General features: G+C 40.3%; 1 protein-coding gene across 3 annotated transcripts in view; it reads left to right on the top strand.

The window, feature by feature from the left end:
* The window catches only part of slc2a9l2 (solute carrier family 2 member 9, like 2), a 132,821-nt gene that overhangs the window by 41,036 nt on the left and 68,457 nt on the right, over nt 1–23,328 (top strand). For all 3 annotated transcript variants that reach the window (XM_030092455.1, XM_030092454.1, XM_030092456.1), the window contains 2 exons: nt 11,673–11,805; nt 21,910–22,097. In XM_030092455.1, coding sequence (XP_029948315.1) covers nt 11,673–11,805; nt 21,910–22,097 — 321 coding nt within the window. The remainder of the gene's footprint in view (nt 1–11,672; nt 11,806–21,909; nt 22,098–23,328) is intronic.

The following is a 23,328-nucleotide window of genomic DNA, read 5'->3' as shown; positions in this document are numbered from 1 at the left end:
GTGGAGTAGTGGTTAGTGCTGTTACCTCACTGATTCAAGTTTGACTTTGGAAGTTTCTGTGCTGAGTTTGTATGTTCTGCTTGTGTATGCTGGTATTTTCCCCCAATGTCGAAAAAAGCATGTATTCAAAGTTAATTGGTGTTTTTACATTGCCCTTTGAATGTCTGAGACTGTTGAATTGTCCAGAATGCACTCTGCCTCGGCTCTCGGTTTGTAGCTGTTATTTGCTTCGGCCCCACACAGACCTGAGGGGAATAGTAATCCAGAAGATGGACAGAATGGCACATTCACTCACGCCACAGCTGCCATGCAGCCATGTCGTGCTCAACCTCTATTGGAACTGATTGGGAGGGTTTCAATGTCTTGCTGAAGGACACTTGGACATATAGACAGTTCAAGATGGGGGACTGAACCCTGTGATTGTAAGACACCCCCCACCCCCCCCCCCCCCCCCCCCCCCCCCCCCCACCCCCCACCCCCACTCAACCACAGCAAGAAGAAGTAACTTTCCATGAGGCGTGCCTCCTTGTGCCTCATCAATAAGCTCTGCTCCTCAGCAAGCTGCCGCCAGTAAGAAGCAGTGTTAAAGGGAGGAGAGAAACAGACATGCACTCTGTTGGCTTCCTATTACCAATGAACCTTGTACAGTGTGACTGCGACCACTTTGTCCGAGCCTTCAAACATAAAGTGAGAAAGATGCACTCTGCTAGTGAGTAAAGTGTAAAATAAGGTGATGCTCCTTTTAACTAATCTAACTTCAGTACACTCTTGCTATTTGGGTTTTTATGTACCCTAGAAATAAGAGTCCTGCTAACCCCCCCAGTGGTTCAACATAAAATTAAGAGACTTTTGAGTAAAGTCATTCATTTGCCACAAATGCTGAAAAACCGGAGACTTTACATTAGTTGGATAGAACTTGTAGATGAGTAGAACACCTCCTCTACCCTGCAGTTTGAGTACAGCAAATAGATTCGATTTTAACTCTGACATTCAAGCCTGAGCTCATGCTGAAGTAAAAACTTCCAATTCCACTCACACTCAATAATTAATTCCCTCGCTCACTTGACTCAGGTGGCCACGCTTTGCTCCTCAGTGATGTTTCCATCAGCCATTTCAGGGATAAATTCACATCTTTGCCCTTCACAGCGTGTTCTTGCTTCAAATTAGACATCAGCAGGAATTCTCGGTCACACTTTGTTTACCCATGAGGAAATGTTATCCACTTTACTTCTTTCCCACCTTATTACCCACCGCGCACACATCCTGCTGCTCTGACTAAAGCATTTTCCTGACACAGATCCATTCATCACCTTCACACTTTATTATTTTTTTGCGAGATTTTCAGTTAATCTTTTAGGGCTGGAAACAGACACTGGCTGAAGGCACATATGCTTTGAAAGCCAAAGAAAGTCTAGTAATGTGAACTGAAACCCAATAATGCATTATGTGCTGCACTTTTAGATTACTAATGACTTTTGGTACTTTAATAAAAAAAAAATGAATACCGAAATGCTTTTCCCCTTGTATTTCATTCACTAGATTTAAATCATATATTTTAGTATTGGTGCTGTTTAAAAAGGCAAAGGGGTCCTTATTTAAAAAAAGATTCTTGATAAAAATCTCAAATTGCTTTAAATTATTGTATTTAAAGCACAACACATACTGATTTTGAATTTATACATCACACAAAAATGTTGACTTTAAAAGAAGTGCTTCATGCTGATGGTAACCAACTTTGTGCAGGGAGAAGCCTACCAACACAAAGTTAAATTCGATTAAGATTTGTTAAGATAATTACTGTATGTGAAAGTATTAATATAGCAGTAATCAAGCACTGATCAAATCACTGACTGCCATATAATGGTTTTTGTATGTGTTCAACCTGGATTAACAGACATGACTATTGACAATGTAGATCAAATATTCACGTCATTTTTTTCATGACAAAGACGGAACATCATCAAAGAGATCTTGTCATCATATCATTTTCCAGTCATTCAATGAACTAATTTTGTCTTTACTGTAGTTTATTTGTAAAACAAGTGGAGTTATTGCACCCCTGGTTGTTTCAGGACCCTGTCAGTCCTGCTCCCTGTCGGTGTCTGTCAGCCCCACCTGTTGTCTGAGTCTAGTCTTCTTATCTTATGCAGCCCCGTCTGTCCTGTCTGTCTGTGTTGGGTCATCTGATCTGCTCTGTGCGGAGAATCAGCTCATTCTGTGTCTGTCTGCTTATCTGGGTTTTTGGACTCTGTTTCTGTACTTCTTGTTTATCAACCGTGCGTACACGTGTGCGTTCTGAGTGCCTATGAGCATTCCCATACAGTGTATGAAGTTTCTCAACGAGTCACAACAGGTGCAAATGCAACATATGTCAACTGTTTACATTCATTAAAAATACTCAATCAGTAATTTCATCTAGATGGTAACAGACGTTTTGTATGTAGCCGGGTCAAAAAAATGACTGGACTGGACACAATATAAATTTTATGTGGCACTTTACTCCCCGACTGAGTTATCAAACTATAGACTCAGCATTAATGTTTTAGGATTGAGGTTTGTAGTTTACAATAGTAACCGAAATGTTGTTAAACACAACCAATACATACAACTGTGATAGTAATATAGACAACAGTACTACACTGTAAGAAATTTCACTGTAAAATTACAGTAAGTTATTGGTTAATAATTGCTTTACTTTCACAGCAGTTAGCTGCAAATATTTTCGCAACAATTTACCGTAATTAATTCACAGTACTTTGCTGCAATTATTCCACAGTAATTTGCAATAAAACAACAGCATGGTTGCCATGCCCAAGGAATTACTGTGATATAGCAGTACTCAGCTGTGGAAAGATGTGAAATAAGTACAGTAAATTGCTGTGAAAGTTACGTTGAATTACTGTAAAAGTAATGCAATTATTAACCAATAAGTTACAATTTATTTTTTATCAGTTTTTAATATTGTAAAATCCATTTCATTCATTCATTATCTACCGCTTCTCCCTTTTGGGCTCACGGGTACACCCTGGACAGGTCGCCAGTCTGTCGCAGGGTGGACATATATATACAGACATACAACCATTCATACCTAGGGGCAATTTAGGGTAACCAGTTAACCTGACATGCATGTTTTTGTACCGTGGGAGGAAGCCAGAGAAACCGGAAATAACCCACGCACACACAGGGAGAACACACAAACTCCACACAGAAAGCCCCCATGCCCCAGCCGGTATTTGAACCCAGGACCTTCTTGCTGTGAGGCACAAGCGCTAACCACTGCACCACCATGTGGCCTGGAAATCCATTTAATTGTAATTTTATTTCACCCTCACTTTATGCTCAAAAAAGAAAACAGCAAAATGACGACTTCTTTTCACTTTTTAATCAAGCTTGCGATAAGTGCAAAGTGCAATATTACATTTAAAAGGAAATTTTCCTGGGCAAACATGCTTCCAACGTATTCAGAACAAGCATACAAAGGTCCTTTAAAAATGTATACAAATTTGCAACAGCTGCATGGTCCCATCACCACTCCTTCCTCAATCGACAACGTCCACGCCCTTGGCTTCATCAGGTCACCTGAAATAAGCAGCTGTGTGCTGCAGTAAAGATGTGGAATGCTGAATGTGTCATGGAGATGATGAGGAACATTCAATGCTCAAAGAAAAAAATAATGATCAGAAACAGAAAAGATGGAGATAAGATACAAAATATAGCAAAAACATTTTCAACCAAACATTTTCATCTTTTCAACAACTTATATCAGTCTCAAGTAAGGTTGCGAAATTCCGGGAATTTTCAAAGTTGGAAACTTTCCTTGGGAATTAACGGGAAAATATTGGAATAAACGGGATTAAATAGGAAATTCACAAAATTGAAGGTTGGCCCTCAACAGGGAACTTAAATATATTTGTGGGGAATATATTGTAGCATAGTCTTGGCTAAAACAGCCAGATTTAATGCAAGTACACTCCTCAATCACTCCACACAGCTCACTGCTTACTGCAGGGCTACTGAGGCCACGCCCCCTACATGCACTGTGCATTCCTCCATCACATGCACAGGTGATTTCTTGATGCCTGGAGGCCACACTTTTGAGCTCAAAGCACAGGACTGTTGAAGACACACATTTGAGCACTATATAAAGTGAAGTAAGTTTGGATAATATCGTGGGGTAAATATATTTACCCAAGCCCCGTTAACTTGCAAATATTAAATAAAATGTGTTAATACAGTTGCAGTAGCTAACTAGCTGGTAAGTTAGGTGCTAAATGAAAGCTATTTTTCCATTTCATTGACCATTTAAGAGGCTAGCTAATTTTGGGGGTAGCTACCTCAAATTTGATGCTGTTTCTTCTGCAGATTGGGTGGGGGAGCGGAGGGGGTGAGTGTTTACTCAGCATTCATGTTTTGGTTGTTCATTGAAATTATTGTTCATATAAGAATAAAAACTAAAGTTCGACTGAAATAAATCTGTTGAAATGTCACGTTTTTTTAAATTATTTTGCATGGATGTCTGCTCATGACAAAAAATATTTACATTTATGTTTGGATATGATACAGTTTGTTTAAATTACCCCCAATTTCCAGTTAATTCCCATAAAGTCCCAATAATTCCCATAAATTCCCATAATTTCCATAATTCCCATGGAGAGTTTCTAATTTGGAATATTTCCAAAATTCCCCGGCTTAACTTCCCATGGAAAGTTTTGGGAAATGTACTAGAAATTTTCTGCCCCTTTGCAACCCTAGTCTCAAGCATGATGGAGGTTTTGGGCTCTTTGAAGTATGCCTTTAAAAGACAGAATGAGGTAAAGGTGCACTGTGTGTTTAAGGGTGAGTGTGCGTGTGTTGCAGAGGCAGGGTTGCACTTAGAATGGGTGTGTGCACGTGATAATGGCTGATAAATCCACGGCAGGTCCCACAATTCAGTGCGGTTCATGTAATTTGCTGTGTTTTTGCGTAGAGAGTCTTAATACAGTATTTTGCACTGAAATAACACAATAAAATGCTGTGAAATCTCAGTATTAATTCAAACAACAAAAAATACAATAGTTTACTGTAATCGCACTGTTTTTATAGTAAACTTCTCAATTACAGCGTCATACTGTGAATATTAAAGTTAAATCCTGTAAAGTAATAATACTGCAATTTAGAGTGAAATTTTGCAGTTGACTATGGTGAAATTCTGGTAATTTTTTACAGTGTAGCTCTCTCTCCTAAACAGAGACAGCACAGATATAGTACATCAGCAAGAGTTTCTTCAAACAAAATTATTCACCTATCTCAGTAAATGCGTGAAATATAACTTGATAAACAACACACAAACTTTACAGTGCACTCATATTAACATGCCTTCAAATATAGTCCACACAAAAATATTACAAACTTACTTCCACTCCTGTGGTTGACCTGTGCATGAACACACACATCTGCAACTCAACACAGCAAATCTCCCCTCTGAATTCACAGAACACAATACCCAACCACTTCAATCACAGAGTATACAGAACAAATGATCTCAACTTCACCCACTAATAAACATCACTCACGCTATTCTGTTGCTCACTCTCCCTCAGCGTGGTGGTGACATAACACATCCAACACACCTTAATCACCTTCCTTCTCCAGATTCTTTTCCCTTTTGCTCTCCATGAGTTTAAAATGTCACATGAAGTCTGAGCTCTCGTGACTCTAGCCCTGCAGTGACAGTACCACCTCCCCCAGGAGAAACAGCATCACCTAAAACAGTGTTTGTTTTGCACTGTACAATAGACCCAAAACACCTCATTTTAGTTTAATTTTCCCTTGGTTACATGTATGTGTTGTGAAAGACCCTACTTGGGGCAGGGTCTCTCCACCAACCTGGAGAGGGCAGACCACCTTCTTCCAGCCAAGGACCACGACTAAATATGTCCTCCATTTGTGCACAAAATGCACCTGTATTGTTTTGTGATTATTAAATAAAGAACATCCATTTTTCCAGTCATATATATTGTCATTTTAGTTTTCTTAAAAGTTTTCTTAAACGTAAAGTGGAAATCCCGTCTCGTCTCATGATTGTGAGATGAACTTCGTGTCTCGTCTCGTGTCGTTCCGTGAGCTGAATCTCTCGTCACATCCCTAGTATTTGTTTATTTATTTTCTGAACAAGACACATATCCGTTTCGGATTTATCAACACTGATGACTTACTGGTGTGTGTTCGACCCACGTTTCCATGTTCAATAAATACAGATTTTTTTGTAGTTACACACATTCTAAATTTCATTCCTTAGACAGAAAGTAGAATATTTTCTATGCAGAATTGATAAATGAGGCCCCTGTTCTCTGGCCTGTATCACCTCTCTTGGACTTCTCTGCCTAAATAAAACCTGCTTTATCCAGATTGGCCTGGTCTGCTTTTGGGTTCACCTCAGTCGGTGATGGAATGTAGAACGACTTAGAAAATTAGCAGCGTTGTAACTTTTGAATTAATAAATTGAATGCATATAGAAAAGTTAATGTAACTATAAACCTACCTAGAAAAGAAACGTGTGCAATTTAACATGTGTAGCTGTGTGTACATATTGCATTGGATAGATGCCAAGAGAATGTTTTTCACATCCAGTAGCCCAGTTTGTGTTTGTGGAGACGACCCACAGTGATATTCAATCTGTGCCAGGTCAGGATTGCCTTTAGTCAAGGCTGCAGCCTGTGCAATGCACCGAGCTCTTCTCTGAACTTTTACAAAGTGGTTCCTCAACACAGCTCTGTCTCATCTGTGTGTTTCATGTGTGACAAATCAGTCATCCTGGTCAAGCACCTACACAATTAACTTTCTGTCTTGAAACATCATCTGAGGATTTGTACAACAAAGTAAAATTGATTTCTGTTTCCTTTTGCCTATGTACTATAATGCATGGTATCTGTGTGGCGCATCGACTTTTTAATTATACAACTATAATTCAAAAAGTTATTTCAGCTCACGTATTGAAGAAGAACATGTGCGGTAAGTAGCAATAGGATTTATCCGGTGAACTGCTTTCATGTCGGAACACATTTCAAAGCCATTATTAGCTGGACAGGAATCGTGTTTGTTTAAGGTTGGCTCATCCTTTGCGCTGGAACCTACGCAAAGTGCACAGTTCAGCATATTTTGCAGCACATTGTATCTCAATAATGTGGACATGAAAGTAGCAAACAGGTCAATAAATTCTGGATGAAATGACCTTTTGCATAATTCCCATAGACTGAAGTCCATTCTGTATTAAAGCATGAACACCGTTATTAATCTGCTTTCTGTCAGCACCGTTGCCACAGTTGTTCTTGGGTTGTAATTCAGTGGAACATCACAATGTGACGCATTTCTGTGGCGTACTTCTGGCTATGGATGAAACATGAATGCCACTTTGAAGCCGGTTTGCTTTGATCCAACACTTCAGTTATGAGAAATTGAAATTCACACTGAGACGAATAGCATCGGGAAACCTTAGATTACAGTATTGGCATTTAATAGTGATTGGAAGAATGTCTGAGAGGTACAACCAAGCTTAACAAATTGTCCTCTCATTTTTCTACACTGTCGCTTCACAGTGTCAATGCTTCTCACAAAGCAGGGATTTATTTGTAATTTCTAATATTGATTTCTTCTGTTATTATAACCCACAGATCACCTTTATAATTATCATATGGGTTTCTTTGCATTTAGTTGTAAGACTCAACCAGGCTTTCTTTTTCCACGGGGGGAATTGTTCCTTGTTATGGGATGCAAAATGATAAGCTCTGACAAATGACAATTAATCAAACCTTCATGCTTACTCACCGACCTTTTCCCTGGAGAGAGCCATGCTTACATATGAAGGTTACAGCAGAAGAGGCTCTCAGCCTGTCTGGGCTGCCCCGAGATATTGAGGCCATCAGCATGCTTCAAACGTAGCCAAGGTTACAGGGGGCCTTAATGAGCCTTTATCTGTACTCTGTATTCTCCTTTGTACCTATTTCTGATTTTAGTGGTTTGTATAAATAAACAAAGCAAGTGACTGATTGTTGCATGTCGGGAATGTCACTTAAGTATATGGTTGCTGCTTGGGAGAAGGGGTGGCGTGCCCCTTTGTCATTGGGTTTGATTATTCAGGCATTTTTAATCTATTTCATTTGACACCACGCGGTGCTCTGACAGCAGTTTCCAGACAGTGTTCAATAACCCAGCGGCAGTCTTCATTATTGCACATATGCACGTATTATTAATGAATCTATTTAGCCATTTGTTTATTTTCCATCCCACCTAACTCCCCATACTCTTTCTATTCCATTTTTTTTTACCAGTATGACTAGTAGTGTTAATAACACTGAGGATGGAATTTGTTTCAACTATTTTCTTCTCTTCATTCATGTAATGCAGAATTGTCCCATCCTGGTCCTGCACAGTCCCTCTCCTGCATGTTTTAGACGTGTCCAAGCTTCAACACAGCTGAATCTAATGTTGATATCATCAACAAGCTTGTAAAAAATAAAAATAAAACAACAAAGAGCCACTCAGGACTATCAGGTGTTAGAACTGGGAGATGGAGGCCGTCCAGGACCAGGATTGGGCGCCACCATCAGCAGGCAGCACTTTGACATCACCTTCATGAATTGCTCCTGACAGTTTGGGTTTTCACTCCTACTTTCTGTTGAAATGTGAAAAGAAATTCCAGCTTTTGCCTTCTTTAAAATTTTAAGGACATCTCTTACTGTTGCAGCCAAACTGTCAATTCAGTGCTCTGACAGGCCATCGAGAAGACAGGCTTTCACAGAAGGTGACACTGATCATGAAGAGCTATAGGCTGATGGATGATGGCTTTCCTCCCTGATCCGGGCAGACGTCCCCATCTACAATATTCCAAAGGCTGCCACTGTGCTTACGTGAGAGGTTTACCAACCCCATCCTCTTATTTAGTTCGAATTCAGCGTGTGAGAATTTGAGGCATTTCCTCATTTGCTTCCTACTTAATTATCCTCTAAGGATGCAAGAACATTTCTTTGTACAGCTGATGATCTCTTGCTTTCTCAATGGAACCCATAACTCCTAACTAACTAAGATGCGTCACAGTTATATTCTTAACACCTGTCGTGCAATATACTACTGACTTTTTTTAAGGCCAAATTGAGAAAAAATTCTCATCTGAGGAATTCTCCAGTTTTGTTGGTAATTAAGACTGACTGATGTCGGTTGATTGTATTAATGGACACATTAGAGATGTGCTTCACTTGACATTTTCAATTTTTCCCTTCCTACCTGTACAAAGCCCTGTAATCCCCACGTCCACATTTCATAAAGCTGGAGGAGGGTGTTTCAGCAGTGGCTACTTACACATTCTCCTCTAAAGTCCAGACTACAAAGACATGCTTCATCCTCTTTCATCCGTCATGAAATCACCGAAAGAAAAACACGACTCTTGAAATATAACAATAAGCCACTTATCTGCTTTGCTGACTGTAAGCGGCTGTCACTCCAAGTCAAAGCAGGGTTTTCACGGCTTTGATTTCATCACTTGGGATGATGGAATCAACAGATCTGTCCCAGATAACAACAAGAAGTGGCAGTCGCCGCATGGCAGGCATTCAATTTATACTTCTGACTGCAGTGTTGGGAAGACGTTTTTCACTCATTTGTTTTTTCTGAGGCTTTCAAGTCCAAACGTTTTAACTGCAATCTTAAAAATCAAGACTGTGTAAGCCTCAGAGAAAAACAGATTTTCATCAACGTGTTAAACATCATTCAGGTCAGTAACAAGTGATTCACTGCATCAAAAGAAAAAAAAGCAAATGGGGAATAATTCTACTTTGTGCAGTATGTACTACATAAGCTGTCTCATATTGTACATGGATTAAATGGGCACTGAAGGAAATGAGAAATTGAAAAGAAGTGAGAAGGGCATAAAGTAGGGTCGTCAAACATTGAAATTGACTCCACATGTTGCTTGAAGAGATTTCATCCTTTTGCATTTGAAGTGAGCCCCTCCAGCTCCTAATACATGTCGGCGGAAAATTACACGGGCCCCAAAAACGATCCTGTGAGGCATTTATAGTACAATCCACAGCAACGAATTCCCGCAGAACACGTTCCTCATTGGTCAGAGTGGGCTGTGAAAGACATAATCTAGTCAGCCGTTCTCATCTCCTGCTGGGATAAGATGATGCACCGCTCAGGCTCGGTGAGACCTCCGATTTGTGCCGCATGCTTACAGTTATTCCTTCCACATTTAGAGAACAGGATCACTGACGAGTTGGACTGTAACCATCCTCCTTTATCACTCAGAAAATGCCATGTAAATAAATATTTATATTCGAAGAAATGATTTTATGCTCTCTGTGAATGTGCTGAGCTACATTTGCTCTCTTCTGAATGTTAGCTGACAATCATTAATTTAATTAAGAACAATGTAATGATTTTGTAAAAATAAATATATCTCCAAAAGTAATGTGGAAAAAGGTCCTCATGATCATTTTTCCCCCCGTATTGTGAGTATATAAACATGTTCATCTGACTGTATCTGATGAAGACATTGAAAGGTTTACTGAACTGATCAATGAGAAATGATCAGAGATCCCACTCTCTTTAATTCTGGGCCTTTGAGATTTCAGTTAGCATGTTCTCCCTGTTAATGCATTGTATGAAATCATGCTGGTTGCTTTACCTGTCTGACTCTAATTTGGCTGTGGGTGTGTGTATATGCATGCATGATTGACTTTTTGCATATTATAATCACTATAAAAAAGACTTTTTAAACAACATTGTGCATGCTGCTGTAGAAGTGGACTTTGTTGTTTGAAAGTGCAATATGCCTCTATTGAAATTAGACGACTGAAGGGTTGTGTTGAGTGCAGACATTTTCTGTCCAAAAGGCACCTTCCTCCAAAACTTCAAATACCCTGTTCTCCAAATATCCTCAATCATAGATGATCTGCAGTTACAGAGGGCTTTGCATCCTGTCCTCTTTCATCCAGGCAAATCCTGATATGCACTCAGAGTAGATTTGTGTTCTTGGCAGAGTTCAGCACAGTGTTTGATGTACCTTCTGTACCATTAGTGATCTGTCTGACAAGCGTTCATTGACACAGGCTGACATTTACTCCAGTTTTCAGATCATCTTGTTCAGTTCAGGAATAGCCACTCTGTTTGGAGAATATTTTTCCAAGACCAAATAGAAAGTGGAAATGGTTCAGCAAACAAGCATTTCTGTGGAAACATTTCTATGTGGAAAGTGGACAGCCTGTATTTTTCAGGTACTCCCTGCCCTTCATAGGTCCAGTTTGAAAAATACCATGTTTAATACCACCATACATCTGCCAGACATTGATAAATATTTACTCTCTGAGGCGTTTTCAGGGAAAATAACATTGTTATGGACCACTAGCTCCATAAGAGCACTTTATACACCAAGATCTACCTCCTGTCTCGGTCTGAAGGTTTTGGGATGTTTTTGATGGCTCTTTCGGATTTTGCCAGCATTTTGTTAAAATGCCTGAAGTGCAATAGCAGAGATCACTGGGCCGATAAAGACATTTCAATAACACTTAAAGAAAATGCACATGTAACGAAATGTGCCATTTAGACCATAAACCTCTCTACCATTGCAGCCACTGCATGGCATCAGTATTTCTTTATGAGCTTTTGATATACTTCTCTTGTTGATTTTTGAACTGCAGGAATCAAGGTGGAACTACCTTTTCGCTTTCTTGGCGCTCCCAGCGATGCTGCAGCTGTGTGTGCTGCCTTTCCTCCCAGAGAGTCCTCGCTTCCTGCTGATGGAGAGGAGGGACGAGGCTGCGGCAAAGCGAGGTAAAGCAAACACCACGCTAACACATCCTCAGGGACCGATTTGTAGAGAAAGCAGTGTTGCCGAGGGGGTCAAGAGGTGCTGCTGCCTTCTCATGAATACATAATTTCATTGTGGAATATTGAGTATGATATGATAATCCTCCAAGTGACCCAATTGAAAAATTACCATCGTCTCGGTTCCTAGAAGTAGAGTTTACTCCACTGGAATATAGCTTACACTGATCAGCTACAACATTATGACTCAAAAATGAAAAGACTAACAATCATGTTAGATGTTGGAGGGTCACCTGGAGGAGCATCCTGAGACAAAGCACATCCAGTAATGATTTGGTTTCATTCTCCACATCTCAATTGATGTGCTGGACAAATAGGTAGCTCAACCCTACAGATTACATACACTTCAGACACACCTTCAGAGGTCAAGTGGAGTGCCATCCATGCCTCAGTGGGTTGCCACATGTATTTTGACACTTGAACAAACTGAAGATGACTGAAGGGAGTGGAAACAGGATTACCTTGTGTCTGTGTCCTGATCTCAGAGGGTTCATCAGCATGCCGTGCATAAAATGGAAATTCCTTCCTGACTTTAATGATTCATCCATACACTGTTCTCAAGTCGCAGCACTCTTGTCACATTTTACATTTGCATTTATCTTTTATATGCACTGGGAATAGTTGATTACATTTACACAAAACAGTAAGACTACAATGCAAGAACTACACTGACTACAACAAAGTCATGAGCTGCATACAGCTCACATGTATTTTTAGAAACTGACTCATTGAATTATGCACAACCTTCTCATCTTAGTTGTTAAGCATGAAACACACAATCACAGCCTTTGTCGGGATGTTTTCAGCATAAGACAGTCATTAAATACTGATGAACTGAACTTAATGAACTCAGCCCATCCCGGTCAGCGGTTTTAATCCCGCCCAGTGGGGCCTGTTTTTTTCACTCCCTCCCAATTATTAGTTTCAATTCTTCACAGCTGTCATTCTGACGTGCCACAGCTAGAAAAGCACAGGTGGCAATATTAACATGAATGGAGACTCTGTTCCATCAGTTATCCCATTAAAAACCATGACAGTGAACGAGCATGTCCTATAGGCGAACATCAAAGTGGAACGCAGTTATTATTAATGTGCCCGGGCTTTTTTCTGCTGTTGGAAGTCAAAGTGTCCTCTGATTGAAAATTCTAATATCCCTTTACCCCCTATAACATATTCCTCTGTCTATAACCCAACCGCATCGACATGCGCTCCAAGTTGGTCTTTAGTTTGGAGCTCATGCTTTAAAAGTTTGCTTCTGTCCTGAACGTCCCGATCATCCAATCAAGAATTCATCATACCATTTCAATATTTACTTGTGGACAGCCATTACGACCTCATCTAATAGGCTGTTTTGATAATGACATCAAATACTTTGATTTCTTTTTTCTTGGCATATGTATTTACACTGTGAAAGCTGGCACCAATCTAAAGCGTAGGAAACCCGAGTTAATTATGTTTTAAAGCATGTTCTGAAGGCTGCCAACCTTTCTTTGCTGAGCCCCCCAGATCGGCTCTAAGAAAGGCTTGCAGCTCCACTCACCCACTCTCAAACAGAGAAAAACTAGAATCTTCAAAATGAAAGGATTGGGCTGTTTTAAAGGCCTGCTGCTCATTCTAAAAATCAAGCAATCGATTAGTCTGGCAACAACAACAACAAAAAATTTATCTAAATTAAGATATTTCTATCAAGTAAGATCAACTAAATTGCTTTAAGAGGAAGAGAAAACTTAAGAATTGGCTTCTCTCCTAACAGTTCAGCTACAGCTTGTAAAATTTCCTTTGCTAAGGAAGTTTTATTTTTTTCAATTCTCTTCCTATTTGCTGCATAAGTGATTAAAATGCAGTGACTAAGATACAGTAAATATATTAATGTATCCTAAAAACACAAGTAATCATTGGAAATAGTGATTTGCACTTCTTATAATTGAGTAGTTTATTCACAGCGAAAAGGTTGAAGAGGAAAATCAACTACATTTCATGAAAGAAATACATCTTAAACAAACAAGGAGATCTTTTTTCTTATCAAGTTTTCAGCAAGCTGATTGATTTGCTCAATAAATTCAGCTGAAGTTGCTTTTATTGGATGAGGTTGCTCAATGATCATTAGAGAGAGTTATTCCAAGGTGACCAAAAAGAGAGAGCTATTTTTTTTTTACAACTTAGTAACTACATTCATGTTGATTATACTGATCAGACGCTGCAGGCTACTCCCAGCATCCAAAAAATATTGATGCTACTGGAAGCAACATACAGACACCGTAACAATGTAAACCAATGTTGATTTTAAAGCTGCTAATGCGAAACATGTTCCATGGATATAGAATAATGCAAATTCTAATGTGATCTTGAGTGAGCAAGGCAGAGTGAGATTGCAGCTTTATTGCTCATGTTAAAGCAGTAAGCAGTATTTTTGTGGGATTCATGTGCAATAACTTGGTGTGACTTGGTGTGAGCAGAACTATTTGCAGCTCAGTGACCAAGACCAAGCAGCTGGTGGTCGACTCGATGAGGAACAGGGTGACCGTGTCCCCCGTCTCCATTCAGGAGGCCACTGGACATTGTGGAGGACGTTTAATATTTGGGGATGTATATATAGGGTTAGAAACACTGAAGCCCTTTACGATATGAGCCAAAGCACTGTGCTGAAGGTGTTTTGTGAGTCTGAGGTGGTGAGTGCGATCCTCGATGCTGTTGCATGCTGGGGGTGGCTGAGACCAACAGACTTCCTGTATTCTGACATATACATCTCTTTATGGTGTCCCAGCATCTTTGGAATTCAGATTTTTGTCAAACTGGGACAGCAGACTGTTCATAGTGGTTCATCCATGTCTTGTACCATGAGATATTCAGGTATTTCAAACTATTTGTATTTCAGCTCCTATTTTTGATGCAATCTTCTGGAACGCTCTAATGTTGTAACATGAAAAGAAGCAGACATAGCTGGAACCACATGTGTCAACCAAGCAGAGGAACATGACGTCAGACGCCACTTTGATCAGTTTTGTCTCAGGGGGTGGTTTGCGCTTTTTGATCTTTATGTCCATATATTATAGATCGGCTTCCTCTGAAGGTTTAGTTTGTCTTCTTTGCAAAATTGAATATCCTGTTTATTTCCTCTGAAGTAATATTTCACAAAGGCACAGCAGTGACGTCTTCATAAAAGTACTACCTTTACCAAGTAGTAAAGTAAGTAGTTTCATACTTTAAACTAGTAAAAGTATGAAAAGTCATTGGACAAAGCACTTTGTATGATGATGATCAAAACGTGTGGTAAAATTATTCAGAATAAACAATATATTCTGCAGTATAGACAATACATTTTCCCACTATTTTAGCAAGCCTTAGTACTATTGCTTGTACAGTAACATGAACACAGTTCTAAAATATAAGAAAATACAAAAAACCTCCAGATAAAGATTGTGGTTTGACTTTAGAAACACAAATGATTAGGAAAAGGCTAAGTGACGAATCCTCATCCCTCATTCTAAAGTGATAGAATGAGTCGCCACTGCAATGCCGTTGGACTCGTTCAACTGGACACTGCAATAAACTGACACAGAGATATAATTGCATGACACATGCTGAACTTGGTTAAAACACTAATGTGTTACCCCTCATGCACACCGGATGCTTTCCGGCTCCGGCCCGGTACACCGCAGCACTGAGATTCACACCGCCTGCGGTGTCTCCGCAGTCAAGCCGGAGGAGGTTGCCAGATCTGTCGTTATCCCCCGTAGACAATTTGAAACCCGTTTTACTCAATAGAAAGCAGCCCAAACCGCCGTCTCGGATGAAAATGCACGTGAAAACCGTATTTGTATGATAAAAAACACGTCATAAACACATAATCATTTCATCAACCCGTCCAACGTGTTCAAAAAAGACGCTTCCAATCTGGCAACACGGAGCTGCTCCGGTCACAGAGCTGTTTTGAGCCATTTTGGTGTCATTTGGCTTCTCAGCAGTGACGAAATGCAAAACCCGTTCATTCTTCTAATGCGTATAATGACTACATCACGTTGTTTGTGCTGTATTCTACCAGAAGAAGTAAAAAAATAGAATATTAAGGCAAAAACACGACAGATTTTATTTTGAAGTGACTTATTTTGGAAAACGCATCGCGTTTCCTTCCGGGCACTCCAAAGCCTCCTGCTGACTTTTTTTGTCAAAAGCGACTAGCAACAAATTTAGCGACTTTTTCTGGTGCTCTGGAGACGTGACAGGACGTCTCGTTCTGCAGCTGCTGTCCTCAATGAGCTGCAGGTGCTGCGTGAGCCCCTCCCCCGTCCCAAAGCACTCACAGGCGGCCAGTCTCAGCAGCGCCCCCTGCTGCAGTCAGAGCAGAGAGGAGACCCACACCACTCCTCCACACTTCAAATGAATCGCGTGTGCGCAAATACGCCACTGCTCACTTGCTGACAAACCAAGAATAAACAGAAGAAAATTCATTTGTAGTTCTAAACATATTTAGGGTGTTTTTTTAACTCACAGTTTGCTTCTCCCATGACGTTATTCCTCTCTCCTACAGCGTCCATTACAATTACATGCAAATTGCAAATTAGGTAACGACCTCATCTAGCAACTTCTGGCGACTTTTAGGACAGCCAATAGTGACTTTCCTTACTGGGGAGTTGGCAAAGGCTCCGGAGCCGGACCGCAGCCGGACTGCGGCCGGTGTGCATCACAGCATTGATTTTAATGACTACGGATTAGCTGCGGAGCCGTTCCGCAGCCGGACCGCATCCAGTGTGCATCGGGGGTTAGACTTTGGGCCTGATCTACTCAAGCAGTGCATGAATATGAAGAGGCACAGCTCATCGTCTTTAATTCATCAGTGATGAGACTGTGCATGGAATTAATAGAGGTCTAAATCTGTACTTTCAGAAATTCCATTAATAATATTATTACATTACACATAGCAAGTGTGTTAGTATAGAGTGAAGAACTACGGCTGGTATTCATGTCATCAAGCCATTGAAGACTGGATCAGTCAATCCATGTTATTTAATTCATTGTTTCAGATCTGTTCAAGAAAGCTCTATTTTAGACAAAACATTCATTCATGCATGACTCCAGTGCAACATAAATTAAATACTTTTTTTCATGCACTGCACAGTCTTTCTCTGACATGCATAATGAACTTATAACTAAATCTAAAGTCAAGCTTTAGTTTGAGGATAATTGATGAAAGTGTCACTGCTGCCTCTGCACAGTACCCACTGCAGTGTAAGGCTGTCTGTTATTTTGTCTCAATAATTCAGAGATAAGAAGCTTCACGCAGCTTCTGATTAAAATTAACATATTATAAAAAAGGAATGAATAGAAGAACTGAAAATGTGTTTTGAAGTCACTGGTCTGGAGCCTCATAAGGTATTGATCACAGTTATCGGACATTAGTTTCAAGTATTTATTTTGTGTACTATCATAGAGTCACATGTGTTTTCCATAATGAGGATGAGGGAAGACACGCGGTGTTGTTACTTTATCCAAAGTTATATCTCTCAGAAACTTTGTTTGCAGAATGCATTTTAATTGTGTGAACTCATAATTAATCCATTCTTCATTGTTTGAAAACTCAAGGCCATTTTCAGCTCTCTTTCTTGTTTTGCCATCTGTCTTTGTTTATTGCTCCTCTCACCAGATGAATATTTCTAACCTTGAGTCTTTCCTACAAATTGAAATCAAGTGTCGTGTTTCGTTTTGTGTTTTTTTTTTCTCACTGTCGGAAAAGAACAAATGTTATATTCACACGTAACGGCAATTCTCTTAGGAATTCAAAACTTTTATCTAATTCAAACAATAAACTCTGAGAACCTGCTCCTGTCTACTCCACTCTCTGAATAACTTTTTGAAACAGGGACTAATGGCTGCTCAAAGCACATTTTGTCTCGTCCACCTTCACTCAGCCAACATTTTGCTGGCAGGAGTCTGCGCAGTGCGGCAGACCCGCGCCGCTGGCTCGTGTCACGGCGCTGCAGCTGGGGGAATTGTCAATGCATGAAAATCTGGTCCTGTAGCGTCCTGTTATCGTCCCACAGCGCCAGACGAGAGCACCATGTTCACTCGTGCCTTGTCTTGTCTCCTGTCACGTCATAAGTCAGCTGTGGTCCAGCCCTCCATTTAAAGGTCACAAAGGTTAAACATTGGAGAAGCTCTCAGCACTGTTTTAAAATATCTCCTTAATTCAATAGTTGCCTTGCTGCTGCAGTGTTTGCTTTTCTCACTGAGGCTTTATCAGGGAATACGCAGCTCCCTCCTTCCAGCCCGCCAACAGTAGAAGTGTAACGTAGGAAGCACCACATGAGGTCCTGCCCTTGCAGCTCATCAATTCAGTCGTGACTCATGATGCATTTACAGTCTGAGCTTGCCCATCTCCTGTTTCACCTCTCGCTGTACAACAGCTAAAGAAGTCTGAGTTAAGGTCACTCACTCTTTATGTGTACGACTGAATCTAGACCTTTATTTGAGAGTTGTAGATGTTATGTCGGATTGCTGGTTTGCTTCAGATTTGCTTGGTTGATTCACTTCAGCATGTTTTACTCGTGTTAGGAAATAGTTTGTTTTCAAAAGATGAATGGTCTGTGTGGTGGTGGAGTGGTAAGCACGACTTCACACTGAGAAGATTTCTTCTGGGTTTGGGTTTTTACTGCCTTTTCGGTGATGTTTTCTTTTTAGTCTCCCATTAGACACATTGACATTCACACATTGACCCCTAACAGTCCACAAACATGCATTTCCCAGCAACTTAATCTCTCCTAAATTGTCCATAAGTGTCATATAGTCTCTCTTCGTTTAGACTCTGTGATGCTCAGATGAGTCTTTCAGGTTGTAAAACTTTTTTTTTTTGGTTTTCAATTCAGTAGCCAGTGACTCTAAGTTGGATAAAACAGTATAAAATACAGATAAATATCAGTTACTCCCACTGTTGCATATGATCAATTCAATGGAATAACCGGCTTCCTCTGATTCATCTCGGTTTTTTGTCTGATGTGGCTTCTTAGGAGCTACTGCGTCTTTGATGTTGGCCAGATTAGCTGAAGCAACACATTGTGCAAAACACAACATGAGAAACCGACCCGTTGAAGCGGGTCAGAGTCTTATCTGCTTTCGAGAAATTTCCCATCACCAGCTAATCTGGATCCAAATCACAAGCTATCCTTGCCAGTTCACCTTAATTCTTTCCTGAATTTAAAACAAATCTACTTGCTCCTTAGTAGTAGCCATTTTTCTATCAAGTCACGCTTCTCAATAATGTTTTATTGATATAAGTCTTTCTGACTTTTAACCCCGTAGCCACCATGTCAAGTGAAAATTACCAGGTTGCCAGGTCACAGTGAAAAAAGACTTTTTTGCATATTTCACATGACTTTGACTTTAATCAAAGATATAACCCTTTATTTCCGAACATCTAAATGTTAGATACCCACATGCTCAAAGCTCTTCTTCTGTACTTGCTTTCTTCCCTCTATGTTTCTGCCTCATGGCAGTGAACAGATTCATATCATCGTTTTTCTGGGAACGGTTGTGAGAGAAGAGACTGCGATCGGAAACGGTTAGCATTTAAAGTCTGTGACAACTTCATCACATCAGTGCAGTATGGATACTTCCAGCGTTTCCAAAATTCTCTTTTGTTCACCTCATATTGCTTTCCTCGCAGGTTGACAGCGAGACGTTCACGCTGATGTGTGGCGCCACTTGGCTGTTGTCAATTTCCCTCATTGGCTATATCAGAGAAAGAAGAAATCCAAATGAAATGATCATTGCTGACGACATCTTTTGTCATCAACAATGATTTCAGAGATATTTATTCAGTGTGGAGGCGAATAGGAGAGAATTCATTCTCATTCAATAAATGGAAGAAAAGAAACCTGTAAATACACACGAGGGAGAGTTCAGCGCTCTGTGTCGAGTTGCAGATTCAGCGTACAGCACATATCGATCTTCATTTTTTTGTTACCTGAGCGCCTGGTCCTCACAGTGGCACAGTGTGGAGCCCGTCTGTCCTCCTGCAGGGAAAATAAAGTAGCGCGCCTCCATGGGGACGGTGGCGCTGTCGGACACCCTGACAAATACACAGCAAGACGTGTGACTGACATGCGTGTCCCCAGCGTGATCCCGGCCTGAGCCGTGTTTCCATATGTTCTGTCAGCGGGGGCAGACAGTCAAACATGCATTTGCACGCACTAATCTCGATAAAATTCAGACTCAAGTGTGGTTTCTCAGTGACAATTACTTGAGCAGCTGTTGATTATTTCATGCTGTTCTCTCCCTTCACTTTATGGGTACTCAACATGTATTACCACCTGAAATAATTCAACCCCAGAACTGTAAATACAATATCTGATACTACCATGTCTCAAATGAGTAATTTACAGTTTTTTTTTTCCCCTGGTTGACACTCCATTTTTTTTTTATTCCTAATTAATAGTCATTGAGACTTCCAGCACAGACAGGATTTGGCATACATTCTTCTCATAACCAATCCTCAGTCTGTGTAACGATTCTTAAAAATACAAGAAAGGGGAAAAGTACATCTTGACACACACTTACTGGTTATCACAGTGACTCCAAAGCCCTCTGCAGTGCAGCTCTCCAGTGGATCACATTCCACGTTTGTAACATGAACTTTTCACTAATCTCCAAGAACTGCCTTGTATTGAAAGTTCAAGTTAGCTTGTAAAAGAAAAAGTTTATTTTGTACAAGTTTTTTTTTTTTTATAAAACATCTGTATGAGTTTTGCTCTGTTTTGATATATTTCGTTATGTAAGATAAGGTTTTCTCGTTCTTAGTACTTTGGGTTTTTTTTTAATGGTACAGAACCTTGATCTTCAGGTTTTGATAATTTCTTTATCATTATTATTATTCTGGGGTTTTTCTGTTTTTCACTGTTACATTTAAGTCTTTGATCAGTATCATAAAAAAAACAGTATAAAAATCCTGTTGTGAGTCCTGCAGCTCCAGCACTCTGAAAACACAGTGGCACACACACACTGACACACCGTCTGCGTGTTCGTTACGGATCCTGCTCCATCCTGTCCCGAGGACCTTGGACCAGCTTTAGTTTGGCAGGTGTGCCAGTGTTTTCTGAACTGCTCCCCACTAAACCCTCACATACTAATGACCTACTTTTAGTCCCTATCTGTTTTTGGGAGATTTGTTTTCTATTTTTTTTTATTTTTTTTTTTTCATTCTGTGTCCTCAGCCTGTATGTCCCCGAGTATCCAGTAATCCCAGGCTTTCACCTCAACAGAGGTCAGGATCAAAGCAAGGCGATAAGGTTCTTTAGAGCCTTTAATTCTCTCACATTCGTTTAACACTCGTTAAAACAATCGTCAAGTGATCAAAGGGAAGGTGAATTAAAGCTGATAAGCTCCATCTTCACCCTGTTTGGTCCTGAAAAGAACAAAACAGAAACAAACGGTCAATATTGCAACTAAGGTTAGTTTCCAGATAATGACTGACTTGTTGTGCAGCATGTCGGACAGTCAGTGTCACCCACATGCTGCTTATTTCTGTTCACTTCTATTTGCTTATCTCCAGACGGAGATGAAGAAGAGTCCTTTAATTTGCATGCAGCTCTGCAAATATACGAACGTATAAGAGCATTTATCATCTTCAAGTGACTTTACCTAGCAGGCACAGAGATCTGAGAGTCACCTGCACTGCAGCAGAATTTAATATGTTGGTGAATTATGTTTCCCAGAGGAGGAAGCCGTTAACCCGAGAACATGACAGGAGGAGACGCAGCCCATGGCAGCACCTCAGATCTCCACGATGCCCCATGAGCACAGTTTAAATCTATTCATTCGCTTTATTGCTCCACTGAATTTACTGTATATATTTCCATGTTGAGTGAATTTCCTATCACGGGTCGTAAAGTCACTTCTGTCTGCATTTTCAAACTTTCCACACAAGCTCGAGCTGAAAAATGAAAGAAAAAGATGTGCTCTCTTACCGATGTAAAAACTACAAAACAGCTGAGCTTAATTCACGATCACTGTAACGACATAACGGCGTTGTTGATGTTGTGTTGTGTGTGTGCGTTTCAGCGTTCCAAAAGTTTCTGGGGAAGGAAGACGTGTCCCAGGAGCTGGAGGAGGTCCACATGGAGGCCCGCGCTCAGGACAACATCCAGGCTGTGTCTGTGCTCCAGCTGCTGAGGAACCCAGCTGTTCGCTGGCAGCTCCTCACCGTCATCCTCATCATGGCCTGCTATCAGCTCTGTGGCCTCAACGTTGTGAGATGCTGCTCTCGTTACACTTCATTTAAGAGTTTCTCTGAAATGCTGCTCTCTGTTTCATGCACCGTACACCATAAACAGACTCGCTGCCAGAGCCGCTGTTCCAACATAAATTTCACGTTCCAGGAACCAGCATTGTAATAATGGCCTATAACATAATCCTTCCATCAGTGCAATGATTTTGGCAATTTTGAAAGGCAATCATTTAATAACTTTCCAATAATATACAGTTATCCACTATCCACTATATCCACATTTGATTGACAAGCCAGCAAAAAAACTTAAAAAAAGCTTTTAATGTCAAGTAATGCAACCCCATTTCTGTACTTTTACCGTATTGACTGCTGTTATTCAATTTTTAAACTTTTTATTCTGTGCTATTCCTGGAGGTGAACTGATTACTGAAAAAATGTTACAATGATAATGACTAAAATGTCTTATTGTCAAGTTAATACAGTAATGATTTTAATGCCTATAGGTCAAGTTATACAACATCCCTCACTAAGACTAGATAATAATCACTGCTCCCTCTTTAACTGGACTGATTCAAACAAGAAAAATAGCCATGGTCGTTATGCACCATTCTCTCCTCACACCAGAGTGAGAGTAATGTTTGCCAGTTTCCCTAAATTAGGACATATTGCCTCAGGCAGTGCAAGAAACTTAAAATATTAGGTATTCTTTTGGCCACTCAGGGGCAGCAAAGAATTAAAAAACAGAATTCCTGCCTATTTTCCTCTCTTTTGCAGTTGGATTGTGCATGTTTTAACAATTGTGAATGCGATCAGCCAGCCTCCACACTCAGATATTTGTGAGAAAAGCATGTGAGAGTGCTGCATTGCTTCAGCTGAAGACGCCTGTTTTCCCTCAGCTTTGCTGTTGATGATGTTGTATCCTGATTTTTTTTTTTCTTCCATTTCCTGTTTCTTGTCAAACCGTTCAGTGCGTTGAGATTCAGTGGATCAGGTGTCGCGTCACATTGCACTGACACCTCTCCAGAGTCTGTGCAGTCACAGGTGTGCCCCAACATCTGTGATCTGTGATCTCTCGCTCTCTTTTTTTTTAATCGGGCACTTTCCTAAGGTCGTGTTTTGGAGTTATTTTCACACAGGATATTGTTTTATATATTTCCTGATTTCATTATAAAAGCTAAATTGAATCATTTTTTTCCTCCCTCAATGAAGTGGACTTTCTCTCAGCTTAGGGCTCAGTTCAGCACCGCGGTGCG

Source organism: Salarias fasciatus, chromosome 5, assembly GCF_902148845.1.
Source record: "Salarias fasciatus chromosome 5, fSalaFa1.1, whole genome shotgun sequence".
NCBI classification, from domain to species: Eukaryota; Metazoa; Chordata; class Actinopteri; order Blenniiformes; family Blenniidae; genus Salarias; species Salarias fasciatus.
The sequence above is the reverse complement of the archived record's forward strand: the minus strand, read 5'-3'. Positions and strand labels throughout refer to the sequence as shown.